The sequence below is a fragment of the Brienomyrus brachyistius genome, chromosome 3, assembly GCF_023856365.1.
Source record: "Brienomyrus brachyistius isolate T26 chromosome 3, BBRACH_0.4, whole genome shotgun sequence".
In the NCBI taxonomy this organism is placed as follows: Eukaryota; Metazoa; Chordata; class Actinopteri; order Osteoglossiformes; family Mormyridae; genus Brienomyrus; species Brienomyrus brachyistius.
In genome coordinates, this window is record NC_064535.1 from 11,224,820 (window position 1) to 11,251,850 (window position 27,031).

General features: G+C 39.6%; 2 protein-coding genes across 5 annotated transcripts in view; one reads left to right on the forward strand and one right to left on the reverse strand.

The window, feature by feature from the left end:
• Positions 1-23,117, forward strand: part of LOC125738681 (inositol polyphosphate-5-phosphatase A) — a 118,238-nt gene extending 95,121 nt beyond the window's left edge. The window contains exons 10-16 of one of the 3 annotated variants that reach the window (XM_049007879.1): positions 3,380-3,475; positions 4,559-4,633; positions 8,807-8,880; positions 16,445-16,556; positions 20,267-20,335; positions 21,289-21,376; positions 21,513-23,117. In XM_049007879.1, coding sequence (XP_048863836.1) covers positions 3,380-3,475; positions 4,559-4,633; positions 8,807-8,880; positions 16,445-16,556; positions 20,267-20,335; positions 21,289-21,369 — 507 coding nt within the window. In that variant the 3' untranslated portion in view covers positions 21,370-21,376; positions 21,513-23,117. The remainder of the gene's footprint in view (positions 1-3,379; positions 3,476-4,558; positions 4,634-8,806; positions 8,881-16,444; positions 16,557-20,266; positions 20,336-21,288; positions 21,377-21,512) is intronic. The other 2 variants (XM_049007877.1, XM_049007878.1) reach the window with 2 other exon arrangements.
• A 1,175-nt stretch (positions 23,118-24,292) lies between these two features.
• On the reverse strand, positions 24,293-26,738 carry nkx6.2 (NK6 homeobox 2). Of its 2 annotated transcripts, XM_049007881.1 has the most exons (4): positions 26,545-26,738; positions 25,966-26,328; positions 25,373-25,545; positions 24,293-25,071 (listed from the first exon to the last, which is right to left on the reverse strand). In XM_049007881.1, exons 2-4 carry the CDS (start codon positions 26,297-26,299, stop codon positions 24,823-24,825), a joined length of 756 nt encoding a protein of 251 aa, XP_048863838.1. In that variant the 5' UTR covers positions 26,300-26,328; positions 26,545-26,738; the 3' UTR covers positions 24,293-24,822. The 2 variants fall into 2 exon arrangements, with proteins under 2 accessions (XP_048863838.1, XP_048863837.1); XM_049007880.1 differs by having other exon boundaries at positions 25,966-26,738.
• Positions 26,739-27,031: the final 293 nt, after the last annotated feature.

Below are 27,031 nucleotides of genomic sequence, written 5' to 3' on the forward strand. Positions count from 1 at the left end.
TGTGGAGATTTCTTTTTTCTTCCTTGTTGGTGACAAAGATTATCCTTCAGGTGACATATAGATTGCTGTAACCATTTCCCACGTAAAGGGAAACTTGTATTTGACCAGTCCTCTAGCTGTCATTCAATCCTATTCCTTTCTGCATCTGATTTCCGAGAAGAGGAAATTTGAAGGAAGTCCAAACTGGAATGAACGTCGCAGAATCGGGAGAAACATGCTTGTCTACTATCTCATGTAGCAGCCCTCCCACATCCTTCATAATCAAACTCATAAACAAGATATTTTAATATTTAATCTAATTTAGTTATAATTGCATGCTTTGATTGACATGCCTCTCATCTAGTGTGAAAGGAACCGTCATCTTTCCCAAGACACACATATTGTCTAATATTTCTGTATTAACTATAGACAAGCTTCTGGGTTAGCTTGCGTCAGAATCAGTATTTGTACTGCATTTTTTTTCTTAAAGTATGCATGTTACTTTGCTTAGAGCATCTAGGGTTGACATTGTGGCAGTGGTGGCTGGTGAAAAAAAATCTTATTGGGTTTGATGTACCAATAGATTTCCCTTCCTAGTCCAGTAGAAGCATTCAAATGAACAGTCAGTAAATGATAATTTCACAATCATAATTTAATTTCCTTAGTTAGCTGAATGATATTTATTTCAGGCTTGTCTGGTCCCAGCTCCTTAACGTGGGTTTTTTCCACCATTGTCCTTCTCGCAAAAAGGGTAATTCAATAATGATCTCACCGAACTTGCTGGAAGCTGCCCCTCAACTGTCGTCGACATCGTTTCTCTCTGACTGCCTGACCTGAGAGAGATCCAAAACTTTCCAGCATTTTCTGTATCAGCGGCAAAATTTCCAGCGCCCCAAAACCATTTAATTCGGTGGTGCTGATAGGCAAAATCTTTATTATATTCGCCTAGCAACCGTACACGATTGGCTATGTCGCTGCACTTCTGGGGCGCTTTGATGAGCCCAAGAACAGAAATGATTGGTGGAAATCTGTCGGTGGAAATTCACTGTTGAATGAGAGTCACTTGATGGAAATGTTGTTTGAATAATTCAGATTGCATGTAGGCACACACTATCAAGTAAAATTGGCATTGCTAAATATATATATATTTGTTATTTTTATATATATTTTATATTCCTCCCCCACCTCTGGGAGGGCGGTGCCCGAGCGCCCCCTATGGGCCAGCCGCCACGGCATTATGGCCATGTGTTGAGCTGATGATCAGATGTGTAACTACTAGCATGGAGTTTTCATTCATTGTTCCGCATTAGGATTGTAATTTCTTGATGACTTGTTAGCCCAGCCTGGGGAGTTACGTGGCTTTGCTGTTGTGAAAAACATTGAGTTGGTTTGACCTGGGAGTCCACACTCGTTGACTTGTCTTGACATAATGTAGCACAAATATTTCTCAATAAATGTACATGCATGAGTGATGTCACTCCTCGGAACACTGGCTGAACCAAGTATGTTAGAGCGTAGTATGCTCCAGAGGAACACTTACTGAACCAAGTATGTTAGAGCGTAGTATACTCCAGAGGAACACTTACTGAGCTTTGTCCAAGAATTTGAAATACATTTGATATTTTTTTCTTCTTCCTGACAAATGCAAAATTTCTTCCTAGCTAACTTATGTTTTTAGTTTAAAGTGGTAGTTTGTATTATATTGAAAACAGATGAAATTTGTGTGTGTGTGGGGCGGTCGGGGGGGGCAGAGGGGGGAGAGGAGAGATGTCATACAAGACTCAGAAGCATCATAGGGAAACCCCGGAATGCAAATTCAGCTGCTGCATTGTAAACTTAAAGTATGAGCTCACGGGCTTCAGCATTGAGAAGCAGTAAAAGTGGTAAAAGTCCCAGAGGGAACGGAGAGCGGGGGTGTCCATCAACGCTGACAAGTAACTGTGACCCCCACCATCCAGCTACCAAGCAGCATTTGGCAGGGGTTTCAGCCACTGGATTATAAGAATAATTTTAACATGAATAGAGAAACCATTTCTGTACCCTAAAACTATAGTATTTCATTTAAATAAGCTGTGTATTTGGCACTCAGACCCGGTCTGAATTAGCAAGAGATTTCTGGTTGGCTGATTTTTGGATTTGTGATTCTGACAGGAGAGATTCTGAAAAGAATTTATAAAAAAGACAAACGCCCATAAAAGTTGGTAATTTGAAAGATTAATTTGAATAATATGCCTTCTCCCATTCTCTGCAACATTGTCGAAGATGTGGACTGTAACCTGCTTTACTTTACTGCAAAATGGCTATTGCTGCTAGCTAGCCTTCAGTGTTACGTATTTTACAATAGAAAAATGAATTTCCTGAATCGCTGCCTCTACCGGGGTGGCAACAATGACATTTTGACAGGAAAAGTAACTCTGCCGTGCCCTTTTTTAGCTCCTTCTTTGGCCTATTCATCGCAGAAAGCTGCTTAAACGCACTTAAGCGCATTTGCATTTGGATGCCCGGGAACCATATTGACCCTGCGTTTGGAGGGTCTAAACGAGTGAAAGATGGAGCGATTTGTTAGGTCTTTAGAAACCAGCTCAAGAGACTGGGAGGCTTGTTCCACTTTAAGTTTCTCTGGGTGTTTGTTCTAATCTGGTGTGCCGTTTCGGGAAAGCAGCACTGATTTGTGACATTTTAGTCTAAAGACCTTTTTCCTGTTATATTGGCTTGACCTGATTAACTAATCTGTGCTTTGAATTTAAATCAGCCGGTATACCCGCGGCGTGGTATGGGAACCACTGGCTGGCGGATTATCTCATTCAACTGTCTTCAAACACAGATGGTCAAATGTTTAACTAATTGTTAAAAGAGTCTACAAAAGGGAATTTAACCATGCACATGGTTCTTAGGGTCAAGACGTATTGCAAAATGTGGGGAGTGAGACGAAAGGGATGTTTTTGTGGTTTGTCTGAACGATTAAAATGTATATGCATCAATGTAGAAACAAATGTGTTTATGTTTGTTTGGAGTGATGGGTAACATGAAGAAACATGCCCCCCACCCCCCTCCTTAACTCCTCCCTCGTCTGAAGCTCGATGACTGACATTATATGGGCTAAGGTCGGAATGTGAACGTGGTTGCACCGTTCTACAGCAGAGAACAGTATTTGTTGGGTGTAAGTGTGTGTGTGTATATTTTACAGATGTGTCTGTTTTACAGGGGGGTTTGTCCATCAACCCCTTTTTTTTGGAAGTGTATGAGGATGAAGATTTTGCTTTACGAAACTTCAGTGTCATAACTTTTTGTCAGAGTTAATCATTTGTGGCTGTCATTAATTGGCAAATGTAAATGGTTTAGTGCTCTTTGGCTGTTAATCACTTATAATTTGCTGATATGTTACTGTGATCTCCCTCAGAGGTTATGCTCCTCGGCCACTATGCAGACTGTCAGAGCTGCTGACACCAACGAAGTAGACAAGTTAATATTCAGAGAGGTGGACAATGATCGAAAGGTAAACTGCATGTGTTTTACTTTGTCTCGAACACACACGCACACACACACACACACATGCATATAAATATATAATATGGGTTAAGGTCAAATATTATACATGAGATCTCATATTTTTTTGGGGGGGGGCGTCCATTCATTTCTGTGGGAAAACCCCTAATCCCAACACTGACAACCTTAACCCCTACCCAGCCCTAACCTTCACCATAAGTAACCAAACCAAATGCAAGACTTTTGGCATTTTTAGGTATTTATTTGCGCGCAATGTAATATACAGACACTCGTCACTTAATGACCTACCTGTTTAACAACCACACAGACCAGTTGTCCGACCAGTCGGTATTATACGCAGTACGATTGGTCTTGGAAATGGCAGCATAGCGTCTTAGTGTCAAGCATCTCGACTTTCATCAGCCTTTCTCAGCCTGTCACCTTGCCACAGTCACTCAGTATTCACTACACTGGCATCCGCAATCTCCAACTACATATTTCATCTTTATTGTGCACCCCATAGTAGGATATTTCAGCAAAAAATAAATAAAAATGATTACCTGCTACCTGTAAACATTTATAAATATACTAAAAATGTTATAAATGGTGCAAATGTGACATTAAAGCAGTATCTAAAGATTGTTGACACAAGCCCACTACCAGTCCAATATGCTTGAAATATAGATAAGGGATAATATCAGTCACTGATCGACCAAATACAGAAGAAGTGTGCTACACTGGGAATGAAAATACTTTCATCTAACCGTAATCCACCTCGTTAGACCAAAATAATAATTGAGATTTGCAGGGTACCTGACATAACTATCCATACTAAGGATATTCTGATATGTTACTAATGCCAACTAATCTAGATGCACAAATCCAGTGTAGGGATAAAAAACAAACCTTACAAGGAGTTATAATGTTTTATTAAATCACTACTAATAACGTTTATTAAATAACTACTAATTTATTAAATGCAGCAGAGAGATCCTTTGTTAATGATCAGAAATATTTAACACTGTGTGGCTAAAAGATTCTGTAATTGATGACCCCCCCCCTGCCCCCCCATATTTCCCTTCTTCCTATTCAGGTTGTACTTCAACTCGAAAAGAAGCTTTTTAATTATATTAATCAAGATGTTTTCCGGGAAAACAATGGAACACAGGTAAGATCACCTAGCTTCTTAAATTTGATATATTAATTTAACATTTTAAAATTGCTTTCACCATTTAACATACAGATATTCTTCTGTCTTTTGAATGTTTCACACCACACAAACGAACCTGACATGTATGGATTTTTTTTTTTTCCAAGGGACATAAACATTTTGCACCTTTCATTGTGAGTGAATGGGATGTTCAGCAAACTTGAGCTTTCCTAACAATAACCTGTCACAAGCATTAAAGAGGTGGCCTGTCTCTGCACTGCTCCCAAATAGCCAGTGGCAAAATCTCAGATTAGATTATCTGGACTGTCTGTAATGAAACACATCTTTATATACTCCCAATTGTAGCTCTATCTCTACACTTCTGTAGTCGCAAATTGACTCCACCTCGGTGGAAGAAAAAAAAAAACTACTAACGATTGCAGTGTATGCATTTTTAACTATGTATACAATGCAAATGTGCCTAAGCACCCATGAGCTTCTGGCCTCTTTGGTCCCTCGCTCAAGGATCCTCATGGTTTTACTTCACGGGCAGCCTGGAAGAGAAGGTGTTCTTCCAGATTGACTGTGCACAGAAAGATAGATGACATAATGAGGCATCAGAGATAATCTAATCGTCATGGTCTAGTTAAACACACAGTGTTGTGATCCTTTTGAAACAAACTACCTTTCTAAGAGGATAAATGTCCCTCTTCACCCAGCTCAAAAAAAGAAAAAAATGATTCCTTGGCATCCTTCATCAAGTAGTAGACTGGTACCAGCTTGACAGAAATTTAATTCCAGCTAGCTCTCGAAAATAATTATTGTACTTTGAGAGGAGTAATCATTGGTCGGGACATGATTGAATGTGTCCATGCCTATTGACTTTTCTTATGATTTATAGGTTTGTTTAGTCGATATTCCCATCGAAATTGTATAATTAATTATCCGCGCGGCTGTCAGGCCGGGAGGATGGAGAGCCCTGATGAGTATTTGGGAAGATTAAATTTCCCTGGCCGCGGACGAGCAGCGAGCGACGGGGCCTGCAGGGGTGCGCCAGCGCGCGGCCCCGGCGCCTAGCGGCCGCCCCCCCTCCCACCTGTCTTCTTCGCCACGATTGATTTTGTTACAGTATCTCTTTATTTTAACTTTATCTGTGTGGTGTCTGGATCGGTGCAAGCCGGGCATGCCTACCGCGAAGTGATGAACCTTCCTGTCACCGTAACTTCTCTTAGTCATGCTCCCAACGTACATCCGAGACCACTCAAGCGGCCAGAGGAAGAGGGGGGAAATAGCTCGGCTTCGTCGATATTTTACCTGTCAAAGATCTTAAGTGGAAATACAGCGGCAATCTAAATAAAATCTGACCTTACTGAGAAATATACAACTCTATCGTGTAGTAAGTGTAATGGTACGGCATACAACTTTGTAACGCTGCAGTAATCTTGTTTATCTTGTAAGAGTATTGATTAGTATCTTAAATAACAGCTATACTCATAGTAGGTATCTGACAGGGCTTTGATCTTATCCATCTGTACATTGGCTTGTGACTTTTTGTTTTTTTGCACATGGATTGAGCCCTATAACGGAATGAAATTGGTATGTAGGTAAAAATTTAAACACGTTCTGCAAGCGGAGAGTTTCAACTTTTAAAATCACTCAGTACCTGATAGCGCCATTCAGAGGAGAAAGTCTCCTTTGAGTCTTGTTTGTTTGGATTGAACCTGTCACCCTTCAACCAATTGCAGCCAAAACTACCCTGTACCACTGCACAAAATAATGAACATCTCATAAAAGAAGGAAAATATGGCTTTGCAATGAAAGGAAAGAGTGAAGTCAAAAATAAAATTAAACGACCTTTCAACTCTGTCCTTATTGATGACTTTTAATGCCAGCAGATGACATCAGGAGGGTATTTGACAAGTTATAAATCAAAGCACAATTATGGCTGTAGACAGCTTGGCAGTTCAGGTCAGGGAGACAGTCAGCAATGATGCTTTTTATACCTTTTACCCTCAACAAATTCCCTTTATCCACAATCCAACCCACTTTGATTTAGGACTCCCTGTTTATTGAAGTGTAGTGGGAATTTTGACCAAATACTAATTTTCACGGCATTTAAAAGTGTTTTTTTTTTCCCTGTTCACCCCTGCCCGTGCTTCTCCGCGAGTTTCGACCACTCCAGTAGGGAACTTCAAGGTCATTTCCAGCTGATAAACTACCTCCACTTTATGCTGCAATGAGCCCTTGAACCCATATAAGCAGTGATTTTACTGCTGACCTATCAGACCAGCAAATCATTATGCTTAATTGACCCAAGATGAAATGTAGTGTGAAATTTCAGCCCCTGGGTTTTCCAGTCACCCTAAATGAATTACTCAACATTCACTTAAGATGGAAACACATCACAGGAACCCAAATAGTGTTGGCACTGTTGTCTGTTGTATTACTTTCTTTTTTATTGGCAGCTGGCTGTTAATTTAGGATGCGTACAGGGTACGGTATTTACACTCATGCACGTATGTTGTGTCCTAGGCCATAAATGGTGGCCGTGCACATTTGGGGGGGTGGGCACATATCTGTGCACGCCCGTGCTGTGCAGCGTCCCTTAACCCCATTTCTCATTCCCGGCCTGCAGAGTCTCCCATGACCCCAGCAGCCTGAGTTTGATGAATGCTGTAGATCTGCCCTCTTGAACCTCAAACCTCTGTCTGTAAACTGCAGCTCCGCCAGACTCGCTGATCATGACTTCGCCCCCTCCGCCGGCACATGGTTACGGATCTGCTTCCCACTTCCCACGCACACGCGCTCACGCACGTGCTTTCAGGAATACTAGTTTGCTGGCACGCGTGATATATGCGTAGTTACGCACCGTATCCACATTCGACCCCCGGCGGAAACGTTGCGACTTTTGATGGATGGAGTTTGTTCATCATAAGCTGGGGCGTCGTGCTTCTCGTGTTTGGTTAACGGGGATGGCGGGTTTGGTTAGTGGTGATGATGATGTCGTTGTTAACCTGTGTAGTATATTGTCTGCGCAGAACAGGTTAATTACTCTTTTATTCAAATACCTCTATAAACAACAATAATACATAGTAAACAAATAATTTACTATGACATCAGTATATTTATGCTTAAAGTAACACAACATATTTTACACAAAGGTTAAATTGGTTTTAAACCAAGGCGCAGATAGATGCTGTAAAACAAACCAGAGCATGGATGCCATGGCAGATTCAGGGGGCCTTAAATATGTGACAGTGGACAGGGGACCCCAAGGTGACATTTTGCCAGGGGCCCCAAGGTGACATTTTGCCAGGGGCCCCAAGGTGACATTTTGCCAGGGGACCGAGAATTTCTAGCTCCACCCCCTGCAAGTAACATCTTATTAACATAAATTGAATCTAAAATGTTTGCGAAAAATAAAGTATCCGGTCAAAGATGCATGTTACATTGTGTGATTTTGGTTAATGCTCATTCCGGGAAAAGCTTGTGGTCCCTTCCGAGCTGTACATCGCTTTGAGTTTTTAATTTGACATGCTGTCATGAGTCACATTGAGAGGGTTAGATAAAGAATGTGTGTAGTTAATTGTGCCCCTGTCTTCATCAGGTAGGTCCTTCTGTCTTTGCATTGCTTTATTAACGATTTGGCTGCCTGGCTGGTGGGCAGCGTGGACAGATTCATCTCATGTGTCTCCTGACGCCCGCTGGTCTTGTGGGAACGCAGTGATCCAGGTGTTTCACTTACCTGTGCTTCTTATAGATAATTAATGTGTACAAGAAGCTGCTAATTGCACTTTTCACTAATGATTTATGAGGTTTGTGAAGCTGTGTGTGTGTGTGGGGGGGGGGGGGGGGTGGCTATGAGAGACAGCGAGCGAGGGAGAGAGAGAGAGGCATCATCTTATACCTGAACACTTGCCATCACTGCAATCAGAAATCTACACAGCTGGGAGATGAGACATGATTGATGAAAAGTGGGAAAACAGTCCCGGTCTTTGTGATGAGGTCATGGAAAGGCCCATCCCTCGACTTCCTCACTTGGCATGAGACTGCAGCAGACCTTCACGTCGCCAGTACAACACATGCAAAACAGACATTTACATGTATGATAACCTTTCACAACCCAAATAACAATCCATGTCATACTATGGGACAGCTTACAGTTGTACCTTCTTTTTACCTCTCTTGCAGCTTTTAGAGTTTGACAAAGAGCTGTCTGTGTATAAGGAAAGGCTGCACGAACTGGAGATCTCATTTCCTCCGAGGTATGGAACCAAGTACAAATGTTTCAGCGATATTAATCCAATGTACATGCGTGTTTGTAATTCATATTGTGCATCATACTAGTAATCATTATTACATAGATGTATATAAATTTTATAAAAATTTTAATTGCCATAGTTTTCATTTGTGTATATTGTGTAACTGTTTACGTGTGAATTGGTTACACATTGGCGTATCGTTTTCCTCTTTTTGCCCATGAGAACAAAATGTGTTTTCGTCTCCAAAACTCACTTCTGTAGTTTAGAAAAGCAGCAACAGAAATACCTCTTTAAATTCTAATCAAAAGCTGTATTCTTCCAATAAGAATCTGAAAGTGGTATTTGCATGTGTTTCTAAAAACTGACAAATTTTCTAATCGCCATTACCCCCCCCACCCACCCACCTGCGTTGTTCACGACTTATTGTCTGTCTGCAGCTTCGAGGCTAACTGAACATAACAATTCATACGTGGTGGAAAATTACACTGCTGCCTACGGAGGAGAGAATTCTACTTTCTCCTACTCCTCAAACAAATGAATTTGCAATTAGCCCTTTCAAAAATCGAGTGCAAACAAATGATTACGTGGAATATGTTTTGGAGCTGGTGTGATAATGGCAGTTGACCTTTGGCGCCAGTAGTGACTCAATCACTGCAGATAATGAAAAGCTGTAATCAAACAATAATCGCTTGATAAACTGCAGTCGGGGCGAAGTGTGTTTGTGTGGGGGGGGTGGGATGTGGCGGGTGGAGGGGGTCAAGGTTCTGGCAGCCGTGCAGTGTTTTTAAATAGCTTCTTGTCTTAATCACAGCACTGATTTACATCGCTTTACATAAATGACATTTGGATTCATTTTCATTTTACATCTGCCCCCCCACAGGCACAAAGCAGTAATCTATTAGCCTATTTAATAATAGCTTTTCAGAACATGGAGTAACGTAGTGCAGCTGTATTAATGAAATATTAATTAGGTAGTAGAGAACACATTACGTATAATTTGAAAAATCAGTATACTCCATGAGTAGTCAGTGACCAAACGTAGTCATTATGGTTCACATAAAATTGTCTTTTTATGAGGAGAAACCTCTCCGCTATGAGCCATAATTTGTGCATTTCTCATAGACCAAAACTTCCCTTTCTTATGTTTAATAAACACCCACACTTAAAAGTCTTACCAAATATTCTTGCTTTTCCACATCTCTCGGTCCTGTAACGCATTCAAACGACTTGTGGAATATTATAACATTATCCCGACCTATTTAGTCACCCATATTGGCTTTTCTTGAAGGCATTAGTACATACATGAATATCATGTGTTGTTTTGTCAGTTTCTCCACATTACAACTGATTTAAGGGAGAAAGCAGACAGAATTATAGTATCCCAGATCTATCTATCTCTGACTGTCATCGTAATCTTTTCTAAGCTATATGGTTCTGTCTACACTGAATAAAAGCTTTTTTTTCTGGCTGACCTACTCAGGAAGCTTCTGTAAGTCATATGACCGTTGTTGAATCCAGATTAAGACGGCGGTAATTATTTTGCATCACTCGTGGGCCGGTGCAGTGGCAGGGCTGTTAGGGTGCGACATTTCCGCGCACGGCGTTTGCCTTTAAAGAACGTGCTACAGATTGTAAATTCGTATTGTGCGCTACAGAGAGGTCGTGTGTCAGGGTGAGCCGTGACACCTCTACACCTACACACCAGCGTGTGGAATTTGGCTTTCTGGTGCGAGATGTGTCTCTGGAGCCAGCCTGCCGCGCCACAGCGGCAGGACAGTGATCGACTGTGGCGTGCCGGGAGAGAGCATACGGTGCCCGGTTTGTTTTTGGTAAGATTGACGAGTATACGAAACCGCCACTTGGGTGACTTAGAAGGCAAGGAGTTAGTGTGAACTAATACGGTCCTCCTGACGAGCTTGTTGTAAAAGGGGACTGTGGGCTGTTGGGTGTCAGAAAGCCCTGTGCCTGCATTTCTCATCTTCAAGACCAAGTTAACCTGAAGTAGGAAAGAGTGAAAGCAGGGAGACAGTCCGGTAGAATGGGTGACTCCTTTCCCGCGTCTCTCTGTTTGCCAAGTCTGGACAGGCAGAGGGGGCTGGAGAAGGATTGATATATAGTTGTCACTTCACCGTTTGTTGAAGCTGCCAGAGACCGACTGGGGTTCTTTGACATATATTTTCTGAACTACATGAGCCTATGATGAGGGTCCAAATACCACTGTGGAAAGAAAACATCCACTCTGGGCTGGTTGGTTTGTAACCTTGTTTCCAAAAGTCAAGCCCAAGGACTGCGCCCTCTAGTGGGCCACAGCTTAAGTGCATTAGTGTGCCTTTGATCTGTTAAGCAAATACATAATTTTGTAATGTTTTGCATCATAGACCGAAAAGCAGCTTGCCAGTACCTTAAAAGTGAAAGTATTATAGTGAATATTTATGAATAATTCTTTGGATTGATGGACGGACGGATGGACAGATGGATGGATTTAGAGCGGTACAATGAAAACGAATATGCAGCATGGCAGGCTTGTGTCTCTAAGGTGTTTAGTTTGGTCTGTCCAAAAAACATACCTGATTGTTTACTTGAGGGTACAATAGTTCAGCTGTTATCTCTTTAAGGCCATCATTGTTATGAGAGCATCAGTCAGTACAGACACTTGGTATAAGTTATAACGAAGGATGAATTATTGTCACATGCAGACAGCAGCAAGGGCTGAGAGATCACTATGCATATGTGTCTTGTCACCTTATCCTGACTTTTAGTGAATGGGACCCTCTGTGTGAGCATCTAGTAGGGGATGATTTAAATGCATAGTAAGGACCTCTTTAGAAACAATTCATTCAGTGCAGATCTTTTCTCAGGGATATGATGTTTCTACGCGTCTTAATATTCAATGCTAGGGTCTAATTAAGATTAATAAAACACATAATGTAATAGAAATTTAGTTACAATCTGAATGTATGTAATGTCTGAAAATGGCAGCAAATCTGATTATTGGACGTTGTGATGAAAACGTGCAAGTCGTATATCATGAACTGTTTGGCTTATTTATAACTGTTAAGGGCCACTGGCAGGTGGCAGACTTGGCAGAAGGGAAAATGCTTTCATGAGGGCATTGATTTGAGCTGAAGGAGTGGGATTGACTTCATACCAGTTCACCCAACTGGGAGTCACATGAGCTTAGCCCGTCGCTGCCCCACCTTAGCCCTCACCTCGCCGCCTTCACACAGTAACTCCTATCTCTGCTCCTTCCCCTTGTATTCACAAGTTTATATTGCCCTCATTAAATAGAGTATTTCTCAATGGAACACTGTTTGACTTGTCACTTATTTGTCATTATATAGTACAAGATAAGACTGCTTAACTGTTAGATAATGAATGTTGACCAGGGACTTGGCTTGAGTCATTTTCCCCCCGGGCTGTTAGTTTGCTATGGACAAAGTGCTATGCCAGGTTGACTTCCTGTGTTGGCTGGGGAAACAATCACACATTGGTATCTGGAGTTTTTGCTAAACCGCCCAGATATTTAAACAAGCACATCCAATGACTGAGACTAAAGGTTATTACAACTTTATTACAGACATTCTGCTAACATGCCTCGCAATAGTCAACTTTACTCATTTATATCATTGGACGTGTAAATACTCAAGCAAGTTAGGCTGATTTCTCAAAGGCGTAGCAATTGCACTCTAAACTTGTACCGGAAATCCATCAGCCACAAGTTAAACTATTTAAACTGGTATGCTACCTTTTAACATGCTGGTTGCACATTCTTTCAAAGTAGCATGATTTTGCCTTCTGTGTAAAGGTGCCGGCATGATTGAAGACAAACTAATTATAGCTGCCAAATATAAGTGTGTTAATTCGTAGCTCCTGGTGTTCTGGTTAAAAAAAAACAAAAAACAACTCATTCCGTCAATGAAATGATACATTGTAGCCGTTTGAGAAGCTGCCCATTGTGCTGCTCTGGTGACAGCACTTGGTGGTGAAACACACCATATATGCATGGCAGCATTTTCAGAATCACAGAGCCCTGGTGTACAGGTGGGCAATTGTTGTGTTTATCAGCTCTGCCCATTAATTACTGTAATTACTCTTGCTTCAGGTAATATGGGCCCGATAGGAACTGACGGCTTTCAGACTTCACACCCACCTTCTAAGTTTGCTCTCAGATAAGTTTGTGGGCGCACTAATCAGGCGCATTAATCATGTTGCTGAAAGCGCCACTCTATTGTTTGTCGTTGCATTAAGGCTGTCATGTAATCTAGCGTGATGTCGTCAGGGGAAATGCGACTGCCTGCACATCTGCGCTGTCCTCCGTCCCTCTGGTCACCAAGTGAAGAGGGACTGGAGTGTCGTGGCTGTAGGCAAGGTACCATCCCATGTCTTTAAAAAAAAAAAAACTCTTTTGGAATTTAGTTGTTAGTGTTCCAGTACGTCTCCTAATCCCACCTCGGATTTCCGTCTGAGGATCTCATGGCACTTGGCAACTCCAGCTGGTCTTTCTTACATTTCTCCTGGTCACCGGCAGCGTGAGCTGGTTCACAGATAATACTAGATGTTTCTTGATCAAAAAATTATTTAAAGAATCCTTTCTGTATTCATCATACTGCCAGAATGGTTTCTGTTCTAAGCTGCTTATTAAAGTCTGGTTTAGCTTAATTGGTAAAAAAATGCAAAACATGGGCATCGATTTTTAAAATCCCATTATGATTCCATTATTAAATCCTTAATTTTTCCCTGTTCAGTTGCTGATTTTAAATCACAGCTTGAATTTATTTGCATGGTTAGTTATTCCATTTGCTTAGTTTTCATACACTGTTTTGTTATTGTAACTGATGGAACTTTCATCATTAAGTTCTGTCATATTAAGTCCGTCACTGTTATTGCCTGCAGATCAGTCACCCATTCTAATGAATCATTTCTGAATCTGTCGTAATGCTGGTGTGATGGTTGTGTCTCTCTTCCTGTGCAGGTTATTGTTTCACAATCAACTTTGTGCGTTGAACTCTGCCAGGTTTTTTTTTTTTTTTTTACACCGGTATTATTATTGTTTTTTTTTTTGAATGGCACTATACAAAATACAAATTGGCTTAAAGGTGGTAATTTTGCTCTTAAGTGTTTTGAGCTAAACTGGCAAACTGTAGTTACTGTGCAGTATCGGTGCAGCCTGGTCAGTTCATTTTCCCTGTTATGGTTCAGCAGGCAGGGAAGCCTTGTTACCATCCGTGCTGTTTTGTTGGACGTCAGGCACACATGGTGCATAGGAATAATTTTCAGCACAGGATCAGTGGGGAAAACAGTAATTTTATTGTTGTCTTTAGTCCCCCCCCCCTCTGAAAAAGCATGGTGATTGGAATTTCTGAATAGCTATTGATAATAGATGGTTTATAATGTTCAAAAACCTAGATGTTTATATCGATATCTTTGCATATTTTGTCGAATTCTTCCATAAAATATATCTTCAAAACAATTCAGATGTTTGCAGTTGTCCAGTTATCAGTGCGACACATTTCCTACACGCATGTCCCTCAGTCTTATTGGTTGACTCTTTGCCTAATTGAAGCACGAGTCTTTAAAGTTACACAACAGACCAGTTTTGCATCATGTCTGAAATTCAGTCAGTATTTTTCATCATGCATGGGTTCATGAAATTCTCTTCAGAGGTGTAGCAGTATCATGTCATTAGAGTCTCCGAAAACCTTTGGGAGGCTCAGCCTCGTAAAGGACGTAGTGCCTTGATGAGGATGTTCTTCCATTTTCTCTGCCTCTTCCTTTTCTCTTCCTTTTCCCACGTCTGCCTCTGTCCCACTCTACCATTTGCTCTGTTCCTCTCTTTTGCTTTCATCCCGCGGATCAGTTTAACCCCTCCTTACAATCAGCAGCTTTTCCCGATGCTGGGGGTGCAGTTAATGCTAATTGGAACTGCTAGTTTTGTAAGTCGGCCTCCACGGTCCCTGTGCACCCGCCTGCTGGGGTGGGGGGGGGGGGGGGGGGGTTGTGTGCCGGTATATCGGAGCCGCCTTCCTTCCCTGGAAGCCATTCACTTACGCTTATTTAGACCCTTGACCCTTGTGTGATCATGGCCACTATGGCGCAACTGTAACATTTTCTAAGGAACAGCTGTTAAGCAAGTTGAAGCTTAACTACAGCGATGGCCAGTCAGTTCACCTCACTGATTTCCTTTATATTATTGGAGACTAGATAGCCTATTTCCCCATCACTGATGCATGGATATCGGAGTGCAAAAGGACCTGATTATGGGTGATGGCCATAGCAGGTGTTTTATAGGAGTGGTAATGTGTGAACTAATTAGCTCCTGCTTTTTAAAAACCTGTTGGATCTGACACTTTTGGGTGGCTCTGTCGATTCACACCTCCTGGGTTGGGGGTTTGAATCCTACCTCTGCTTTCTATTTGGAGTTTGCAGGCTCCCCATATTTTGTGGGGTTTGTCTAGGGGTATAACAATTCATCGATTCTAATTAAAATATTGATTGCTAAGGCCACTAGACAATTTAATTAACTCAACAAATATCAATTCATATCATTAAATGTGCCGAAACGCTGGCGAAAAAATTGCTGAACAATTCAAATAGATTCCACTAATATCAGCTTATGTTTCCCGGCATTGAAAATACTGATAATGAATTACTGAATTTAATCATATCATATCGCAGTAACATTTCAGATATCACCAGATACCGAATCACTAACCCCTAATTTTGTCCAGGTACAGCAGTTTTTTTCCTGCAGTTCGACTAGTTTGGGTCTCTAAATTTCCCATAGTGTATCTTTGTGCCCTGTGATGGACTGGCATCCCATCCATGGTTTGCCCCATCCCTGGTCCCTCCTCTGCCTGGGATCGGCGTTAAGCTTCTCCTGCAACCCTGATCAGGATAAGTGGTTGGAAGATGGATGTATGGATAGATGGATGTATTTTTGAACACTTCATTCCTTATCTGTGTCTCCTAGCACATACATTTAACAAACAAGCATTTATACAGTTATTCGGACAGTGTGAAACACCCTAGTTTGTGCTGAGGTACTAGAGTAGTTAATTTGATTGTCGTCATTCAGATCTATTTTAGCTCAATGAGATAGAGTTATGAATTGGATTTTCAATAATGTAAATCCGTTTTGGCTTCGGTAGGTGTAGAAAGAACTTAAATCACTGAATTGTTCCTCCCATTTCCAATACGGCCTCTCTTGGATATTTGCCACGGCCCTAATCTCTTTTTGATGGCAGCGAATCCTGGCTTAACACAGCTGCCCCCCCCCCACCTCTGCTTTCTGCATCGTGTTGTGGCGCCAACACACCCTCACACTCTCTCCTTAATCATTGTTTTTTGTTTTTTACTGACACTGGTTTCTTCCCTAAGAATTTCTAAATAAAAATCAGTGTCTCAAGTTTTTGAAACGCTTGATTCCACGTCATTCAGTAATTGTCATGATTTGCTTTTAGACTCTGGTCCTATTCGATACTTTTTTTCACTTGTCTGTCTTTGCGAATGCCTGTTTTTAAAAAATATATATTTTGGTCGTATAGAAATGTTGTTGTTTCGTAACCAGTTACCCATACAGTGAAGATGTCAGTGAGGGAAAGCAGTACATGAACACCCGGTGCCCTGCCTGGTGTGACCGTATCCTGATGTCCGCCTCAGCCAAGGATTTGGTTTTAAAGGTAAGTTACCCCCTGGCCTTACCAGAGACATACTTGTACATCCGGCATAGGTATTTCCTTTAGATGTCAGTTTGACCCCCACTTCAGCCAGCAGAAATGTTTTTTTTTTTTTTTTCCTGCCAGCATGTGCTGGGATTTTCACATGAAATAGAAATGTTAAAAAGTTGCTTTTATTGCACAAACCAGCATTTGGTTTAGGTTTTTATTTGTTAATTAAAGACAAGATTTTAATGTTAACCTCCCAGGTCCCTAAAATGACACATCATAACACTTAATATGTGGTTTACGTAGTTTGGTGTCTGTCATGTGTAATGCTTATGGTAACTTTATTTAAAACATTGAATGTCCATTTCATTAATTGTTCTTAATGGTTTCTTATGTAATTAAGAATTCCCAATGAACAATGACTAATAATATAATTAATGTTAATTTACTTCTGGTGTGCAGAGCTACTACAATATCACTGCACCTCTGCCATGGATTTTTGTGTTTTTATTTGGCTTAGGCATGAATTGGAAGGGAAATGGTCTATAGTGAGCGGGAGCATTTTGATTCTGAAAAATAGGCTTCAGCTAGTCTACTAAATAAATAAATTGCCAGCCTTCCACCTGACTTCATTGCTGGATTCAGTTGAAGGTTGTCTTTCTGAGGTTCTGGTCTGGTGGAGTTATTTCATTTTAAATCTCTTTAAACTGAAGTTATTGTCTTATACCAGTTTTAACAGTTTTTAGACTTTGTAGACAAACTAGTAGGTTTCTTAGATATTTGTTTTGAGTTGTTCATCTTGTGCAGTTTCACCCACTGGGTGTGTTGGTCCCATGTTTGGAAGACCACTGTAAATCGCGAACAGGATCTCTGATGTTTTTTACCTTCACTTCAGAGTATATCAGATACTGGCTTGTATAAGGTTTGCATGGCCAGGGAGCTGGGAAACCAACCTGCCATGTGGCACTTTTTATTTGTGTGTGTGTGTGTGTGTGTGTGTGCGTGTGCGTGTGCGTGTGCGTGTGTGTGTGTGTGTGTGTGTGCTTGCATTGGGCTTCTTGCGGTTATTTGTTTCTTGCCCTTGTGTTCCGTATTATAAATTCTCTAGGAATATATTTTTAACAACAGTGGTGAGAAATGCTTTTGTGGCTGGACCTGGTGAAGCATGCAGTGAGTTTGTCTCCTTAAATTTCCATCCATACTTACATGAATTTCACCGGCCTCTGATCCACAACAGTTTGTTGAATTTGCCTCGGTAGGTGATGTGGTTCTTACACTGTCAGTGACGCTCTCCAAAATCGTAGTGGATATTGGGTCTCTCGATCGCTCAATACCCGTCTGTCCCTCCCCTCTCCCTCCTCCTCCTTTTCTATCTTTGTCTATCCATCTTATTCTCTCTCAGCTCCGCCAGCCCCACAGATGGAGATACGGCATCTGTGAATATTCATATGCGGAGATAAGCTGAGTCCACATAGGCAGTACATATCCAGGCTCTCATTGAGTGCCAGTTGTGTGTATGACCACCGTGGCCCAGGAGAACTCTGCTTTCTTCAGCTCTAGAAACTACTCTCCCCCCGTTTCCTATTACTGAAAGTCAACAATGTCACAGATCCAAACTAGCATTGTATGCTCAGGCAAATCTTTCTACCCTAGATCCATCCAACACGCATACAGATCTGCAACCTTCTTTAATGGCCCAGTATTATAAACACATGAAAGTCGTGCTTGATTCTGTTGGACTCTATTTCAGTGTTTTCTTTAACAAACTCAAGAATGACCTTGGAATGTGATTCTTGTGGAGTTTTTAAAAAAATGAATTCTGCACACCAAGAAAACCATAGGAGGTTCAGGGGATCAATCTGTTGCTTAGGAATTTACCATTTGTTTTTTATACACATAAAATAAACAAATATAATAATGATGAAATATAAGTTGTTTACCATGTTGAAGACTTGGTAGTGATGAATTCATAGTGCAACAATGTGTACACTTTAGCCAGAATAAATTATGTGGTAATAAGATTAGTTATCAGTAACTATAATAAGTATTACATTTGGAGCTTCTGAAATAACGCTGTGACACTTGATTGTCAAGTGATTACTTTTGACTATTATGAGTATTTTTTGTGAAGTTTAAATTGTGGCATTTTTAATCTGTTTTCTAGGTTATTTTTGGATTATGACACAATTGTTGCATATAACAACATTCTGCAGTATAGCATACCAGCTGACCATGGTAAATTACTTGAAATTGCCATGTAAGGTTAAGGGATGTTAAAGCTAGATGTTAGGCTAACAATATAAGAATTGTTTTATGATATTTTGATATGTATTTAAAAATAAATTACAGCTCAGTGTTAATGTTACTAAACTGGAAGCTAAATATACTGTTATCTGATCATTTAATTTTTTCATTGCAAACATTTAGCAGATAGTTTGACCTCAGTGGCAACTGGAATACTCTTAAAGCAGTAGCACACCGTGTCATTTTCTAAGCGTAAATATCTTGAATATATAGATCCTGTTCATATATAAATGAATTACCAGCTCACTGAATATTTTCCTTATCCTCCTATTAGTGCTAACTATATCCGGTAAAACCTGAATATAAAATCGTCAGCAAGCAACTTTAAACAAACAAAAGAAAAGGATGATTTCAAAAACTGAGATACACGCACATGTTACTTAAATCAGTAATATCTGTTTTTGGCTGTTAACTGTTGATAATAGAGGGTCCAGCCTGAGCTTCTCTTTTCTTTCCTTGTTCTTTTTTCTTTTTAAATCCCCTAATGTGTGAATCTCCGCAGATGAGCTTACGGGGCACTGAGCGTCGACGCAGACACAAGGCGCCACAGATTGTAGAGACATGGGGCTGTAAACAGCCTTCATGCAGCATCATCTATCATGGCACGGTCCGTTAACTTGCCATCATGTTATTTTCTGCTTTCCGAGCCCTAACACACCAAAGGTTGCCTGCCGCCTGGGCGGCTCGTCGGCAGCGCAGAGCACGCGGTAATGAATGCTCACCCGAGTGTGTGCTTGTTTCTGCCGGAAAGCCCTGGTAATTTGTTTATCTGTCTAAAGATTATGCAGCCCGAAAATCCACAATTTTATGCTGCCTTTGTAAATGATCAAGTCCTGTTTGATGAATGTATCTCGGCTCTCAGAGTCAGTGGCACGATGCTCCCCAAACATATTGGAAAGTGCTGATGCATGCCTTACGAAGAGGTAATATCTGTGTTCTAGCCCTGCCATTGGTGCGCTGCTGTGGTGGTGACCTTAGACACTGTTATTGGTTTGAAGTTAATTCAAATTTAAGTTTATGGTTCATTTTTTACTTTTTTGTCCTTAAGCACATCTCACCTAGTCATGCTTGGTTGCATCCAGCTTGGAGACTTTAAAATGAAGAGTGTTTAAAAAGTCTTTAGTTCAAGTACAAAAAAAAAAAAACGTATCTTTTCTACATCTTTTGAATATTATTCTGTAGGAAAATATTTAGAATAAAATAATATATTCTTCATAAAGATCTTTTTATTATTTGTGGATTAATTGTTTTATAATTTCCTTTTTCTCTTAACATTTTCTGCAGTTTTCTTTAAGCTTGTTTGTTTCTTAAGCATCTGTGGTTTGTTTTTATTGAATGCATTTTTCTTAGTTATGAAGGCATTTAACTGAATTTTTGTTTGTTTTTTATTTGTTTGTTTGTTTGTTTGTTTTAACCTTTAGCCTGAAAATGAGGACAAAGCTGTGAACTATGATAATATAGGGCCTAACGTCTGTATGGGGGACCATAAGGTAACAGCATTATTGATCTCTCTCTGTCAGCTGTCTGGTTTTTTTTTAATTCATTAAGTCTGTCGTTTGAGTGCCGTATAGTTTTTCGCCAATCTTCTGCATTTTCATTTTGAACCTTTCATTTTGCTTCACTCTCTTCGATCAGTAATATAAACAGTAATAGGTTGCTCAGATGTCTTGCACTCTGTCATGAGCTTTTACTGTGTAATTTCGCAGGAGATGCTATTTCGGGCTTATTTACACCAGCTTGGAAATACTTGCAGGATTGTTTACATATTTATTTGTTGAAGAGATGACTGCTGTCCTGCCCTTTCTGTCATACACTTCATACTCAGCCCATGACACAATCACACTGTACTCTTGCTGATCCCCCAGTGCTATATCTGTGTTGTTTTTCTATCTTCTTCTTTTATATCACTCGCATATGGACACCATCCAATCAACATTGTTGTTGTGAGTGCAAGTAGACAAACGGTGCACTTATTTAAGAGAGTAAAGCTCGGTTACTTTTTCTATTGCTTTCTTAATTTTCGGAGCTGTTACTGCCCACAACTTTCTTTGCTGTCTTCGGTAACTGTATCATCACATTAATTGGTTGTGAAATAAGCTATAAGCTTAGTTAGATGAATTCAGAGTTTTGTTGTTTTCACTTAGCCTATTAGTGGAAGAGAAAGAAAATCATTCAGACCAATGATTAATGAAAATCTGTAATTTCACAGTGAAAATTGTTAGCAGAAACTGTTTTACACAGATAAAATATATTATTGGTAAATAAATACATTACAGCAGGAACATGGGCATTTATGTGATGTGTTTGCTTATTTCAGCTTCGAGTTGTGTTTTTTGAGTATGTGTTTTAAAACCAGGAAAAACATCTTATACGTTTTCCGTGTCTGAGAGTTAGACCAAGTCTGATGCATTTACAAACTCGTTTGTGTCTGTTTCTGTTGCAGCCTGTCTTCCTGTCATTTCGAATAACAGCAGGGGCAGGTAAACCTAATGCAAATAAGCACAAGTGTTGTGTCGTGCAGTGATGTTGTGGTAAATATTATTTTATTATTATTATTACTACTACTACTACTATTATTATTATTATTATTATTATTATTATTTCACTTTCATTATTTTTGCACTCTAAAATTGGAAAAGTTACTCATCTACTGCTTTTCATTGTTAGCGTGCTTTCAATTTTGCAGGTAAGCGGTGCCAAAGGGTCGAGAAGATTTTTCAAGAAACCGACCTCTAAGAACAATATCAATATAAAAAACATGTACAGACTTTGCTGCCGAGTCCTTAAATCCACATCCATAGACTGCAGTTGGTTCACAGTGCTTCAGACATCTGGACCGTGCTCAAGAATCACTTAAAACATTGGACTGTGTTCAAGAAATGCTTAAAATATTGGACTGTGCTCGAGAAATGCTTAAAATATTGGACTGTGCTCAAGAAAATCCCTCACTTACCTCACCCGTCATCATCTTCCCCGTAACGGAGCCCGAAATATGGACAATTATTTTACACATCACAGGTTTGTTGCCAAAACTCTAATTGAAAATACTACATATTTTAGATACCATATTTACATTTTATAGAAATGCCTCTACATAGAAGATACTTCCATACAGTATGTAAGATGTTAAAAAAGTAAAGTGCAATGCAAAAAACTTGTATATCTATATTGGTAGATTTATTTGTACATTTATTGTATATGTAGATGTATTGATGGTTTTATTGCCTTTTTTTTACCACGACTTTGTGGTCTCATTCCTAGAATAGATAGTTATTTTCATTTCATTGATTTTGTTATTGCTGATTTGGGTGGATATTACACACAGCCATGCCTCACAGTCATCAGCTACTTTTCATTTTCTATACTTAAATTAAGGATAATTTTAAATTCGTACCAACATTCAATGTTGAAATAGGGATATCTTACAATTTGTTGGGTTGGATCTTGTTTCAGGTGCCCTATCAGGCATTTAAGACCTTTAAATCTAGCAGTTTTAGATTATTCAGCGAACCTGATTTATATAGCCTGTAAAAGGTATTTTAAGCAATGCCATAGATCATTCAAGTATATAAGATGCTGTTTATCACATATAGTAGTCTCACTTTATTCTTATTCTAACTTATTTCTACATAATATTATGGCTCTGAATGTGATGTTTTTAGGCTTGGGTATCTTAAACTGTACACTTTTTTTTTCCTGTTTTTGTTACTGCATTTCGGTGCCAAGTATTGTATACTTAAATAAGAACATTGTGAAAGACAAACTTAAAACAGTTTAATCCAACAGTAGCTAAAGATGTGCAGTTATAAATTGTATATATTCTAATTGCAGAAAAAATTGCTTTTTAATTCTGTATGTAGCCGTCTGCAACATTCAAAGCTATGTTGCAACTAATTACTCTTAGCTCATTACAGCATTAAACTGCGATTAAGAAGTTTATTGATGAAACATAAACGTTTAGTTTATTGATTTAATTTAGTACACTACAGAGTTCACAAATTGTGTGAAACCGTCATTGATTCTTCATCAAAATTACTACAAGTGGAAATAATTTTGTGCCTGCCTCAGAATTGGTGTCGTCTTGACAGTGTGATTTGGTTCTAGACAAAACTGCTTGTAAACGTTTTTTGCAGGTCACGTGATAGCGTGGAAATGGCCGCGTTATAATCGCATTTTTTTTTCTTCAAGCAAATAGAGATTCTACCCCGTAAACTACATGGCCTTTAGAGTTGGTTATGTGGCTCTGAAGCAATAAAATTATTAGAATTCAAACTGTGTGATTTATTGTCATCAAATGAATTTAATCACTGGCTGTCTTTCGCATAAATCGTTGCCTTTATCTTCACTTCATTGTCAAGTTTTTTTTGCCTTTTTAATATGCGTGTACTGTAACTCAAGATTGTACTTAAAATATGTTCTTATCCCGTACTATATAGCTAATCCCCAGTAATTTTTCATTTCGTTTTCCTGTTGTCTGTTTAATAGGAATGTGCAATTTACCCAGTCTTTGTTTCACATAAGCTACCAAAGCTGCAATAATTATGCGTTATTAAAATATACTACTAGGTCACCGTTATAATCAACCGGGAATCCCCGACAAAACATTCATCCATATCAAGACCATAAACCTTGCATCAAAATCATTTAAATGTATTTTCTCTCTTTTTGAAAAATACCCTATTGTTAAAAACTATCGAATATTCAGGTTCAGAATCAGATCAGAGTCAACTTTAGAAGAATAAAAATCATGTTGTATGATAACTGCAGATTTTTAAAAATCGTGAAGGGAAATCATCACATGAGCTGTTTTTGACTTGTTTCTCCGTTGTGAGAAATAAGGAAAATTATATCCAAGTAAAAGTAAAAGGAGTAGTTTTCTAAGTACCTGTAACATTACGGATGCGTGTGCGAGCCAATATATTGAACTGTGTATTATGTAGCGGTTAGGTTGGTGTGAAGCGGAACAATGAGGGACGTATCGTTCTTAATTTAAGTTGATCTTAGTATTTAATGAATTGTTCGAATAAATTACATGGATCTTATGTTAAACTCTGAGTACGTTAATTTTGTGTCCCACATGTAGTTTAAGCAATAAAATGGTGACCTGTTTATACCCGTGGGCTATATTTTGGTGATATTTTTGCATTCTCTTTCGTAAATGGGTAATATTACAGTATCAGTTCATTTGATACTAAACTGTGAACCACATATGTTTAGAAATGGTAAACGTCACAGATCTATAATATGACGGAAACTTAGTAGCACAGTAGTGCTACTGTTCGAAAAAGGCGGATCCGAAGCGCCCCGCGTTAGTTTACCATAAACAGGTTGTAGTGTAAATAATATTGCACAATCGGACTCGTTTCATGTTGTCCCAATGTTGGAACAATAATCTGTAATGTGTATACTGCATCCTGTTCAAATACTACAGGATATATAAAGCAATATCTTGTTAAATAATTTATTGATAATACAAAGATTTTCTTCCTACATTTTGTGGAAGTAATAATACTCTCTTAATTCAACATAAACAGTAATCGAGTTTTTTTGGTAAAATAAAAACATAAATTCCTTAAAATGTAACAAAAAAAACTGTCTAAATGGAAAATGTGAACAAAACTTTTTACATCATAATTTACAACATTTTACATTATGTACCTGCGCAGTCTTTTAAACTTTAAAAACAGGGAATCGCTTGTTAAGTGACACTTGACAACAAAATTAAGCTAGTATTAACGCAAGAAGAATGTTTGTTTTGGGGGGGAGAAAAAAAAAGTTGCTTCCCTGTATTGGGTGTCTTCATCACATAACTTATTCAGTAAAAAATATATACATCTCACTTACATTATCGTCTGTACAACATATATCTCATATTTCCAATTACCGCCCTCTCCTCAATATTTGAACGGTGTATACCCTGGTTATTTTAGCTTTTGGAGTATCGAGAAACGGCAAGTCCTCCGCTCCTGTTAAGTTATCACAAGGCGTCCGAGCTGTTGCTGCAGGGGCTGATCAAGGACATATTCGTCGCTTTGTGCTTCTTCAGCAGTCTCGTTATTTTTTCGTCGTCTGAATTTGGATCCAGTGGTTTATTGTACTCGTCGTCGTCCTCATTGTCCGAGCTCTCCTTCATTTTCTCCGTTTCCGAGTCGTGTTTCTTTTTGGCTGTGGCCATTTCAGCTGCGTGTCGCTTCCGCCATTTGGTTCTTCTGTTTTGAAACCAAACCTGTTGATTTAAAAATGGAAAGAGTTACGCACGCAAAATATCACTTGGGGTGGTGGCTAATTATATTCACTACATTTTATGAGCTGCAACTAAATTCAATATATGCTTAATATAAGCAGTATCGTTCATCGTTCATGCTTATTAGGCAAGAATATATGACGGGGGCGTAACTGAAGAATATAAAATACTAAAAAAAAGAATCGGTAACAGTATTTCGCTTCTACTGCTAACAGTAGCAAAAACAATAGGTTCTCGGTTTGAAACAATGTCATATTTAATCACTGGGATGCAGCATCGTTACCTTCACTTGGCTTTCGGTCATCCCCAAAGAATATGCTAGACGTGCTCTTTCGGGACCCGCCAGGTACTTTGTCTGCTCAAAAGTTTTCTCCAGAGCGAAAATTTGTTGTCCTGAAAATGTGGGTCTGGAATGTTTCTTCTTGCCGTCCTTGTCAAGCATCATGTTCGCCTGGGCTAAGGAGATAAGAGATCTCAGTGTCAGTAAAACGTACACATGCATAAAATTCTGGCAATCAGTTTCAACACCACTGACATGATCCTCATACAGCATACTTACCCCTAACTGTGTTTATTTTCCTTTATTACACCGATTCTGTATTTTTTTACTGAAAACATAATTACGGTTTTATTTTGAAATGATACTTCTCAAATCTTTTACAAAAACAAACTTTCTATACAAGCAACACTGCAACACTTTAATATAATGAATATTTTATTATTACTGTTATTGCTGTTAGTATCGTTGCATAATGGGACATTTTAGCAATAAGGTCCACTGAAACATTCCAGCCCGTTCATTAAATTTAAAGGCGTCAATGACTTCTAGTACGGCTTTTAAGCACCCAAGTATTGTATTTCAAACTTAACACTTACCGGGACAAGGGACCCGTGGGTCTCGCCATGGAGAGCTCTGCATTACACCAGGCCAAAATATGGGAGCTCTGCCAGGCAGTTCGGTCAAGGGCTTCGGGTACCGAGAAACGGCAGCCGGATTAAAGTACATCCCCGCAGAGGTGGCCAGCCCATTTATCCTGGGAAATCCCGAAAGCAGTTGTCCAGCTGTTGTGATCGGTCTGCCCAAGATGTCGCTTATTCCATGCGGCGTGCCCAAAGAGAGCTGCGAGTTCAGGTTTGTGAGCGAAGGTGCCTTGAAGCCCGAGGGATTTTGCAGAGCGTAAGGGAATAAAGACGTCTTCATCTCAGTCATATTGTGTAAAGCTGCCAGCGGTGTACTGCCTAGGACGAAAGCACTCTGCCGATTAGTATCCATCTGCCCAACTGCTAACATTTGTGAGCATGAACCACTGAATGCGCGTCGGTAAGAATAAAAACCAAATAAAAAAAGAAAGTAAAAAGAAGAAAACGGTCAGAATACACAGACACAACTACCAGCCTTATGGAGCTGATCCCCAAAGCTGCAACAGTTAAAAGTTCAATGCAAAAAAAGCTTACTTTTTCTAAAGCGTAGTTTTCTAACTTGTTCGTTCAAAAAAAAAAAAAAAAAAAAAGCTTGACTTCAGACAGTCTCTTGTGTATTTGCCGTGTGCGTCCACAATGGGTATCCACTCGGAAGTAGAAAGAACAGATGATGTGTTTTAGTGCTTTGGATATAGTACGGAGTAAGGAGACTTTCTAAATTGACTCGGGCTGTGATGTGAGCGCAGCGGGATGCGCTGATAACCGCGCAGCCACCTGCGTGCGCATTTTTCCCATTGGATAACATTAAGCGAGTCTGCACTCTGATTGGACAACGCGGACTTTTGTACTTTGCATGCGCCTCACTTTGACAAAGCTTCACTCTATCAAGATCTTATTGTGCTGCTATTAATGACGCATCGTACTGTAGAAATCATTGTTTCAAGATTTGACAAAAAGATATATTTACTTTTTAATCAATTACCGCTGACGAAGTAAGTACATTAACCTCAATAAAAGTATG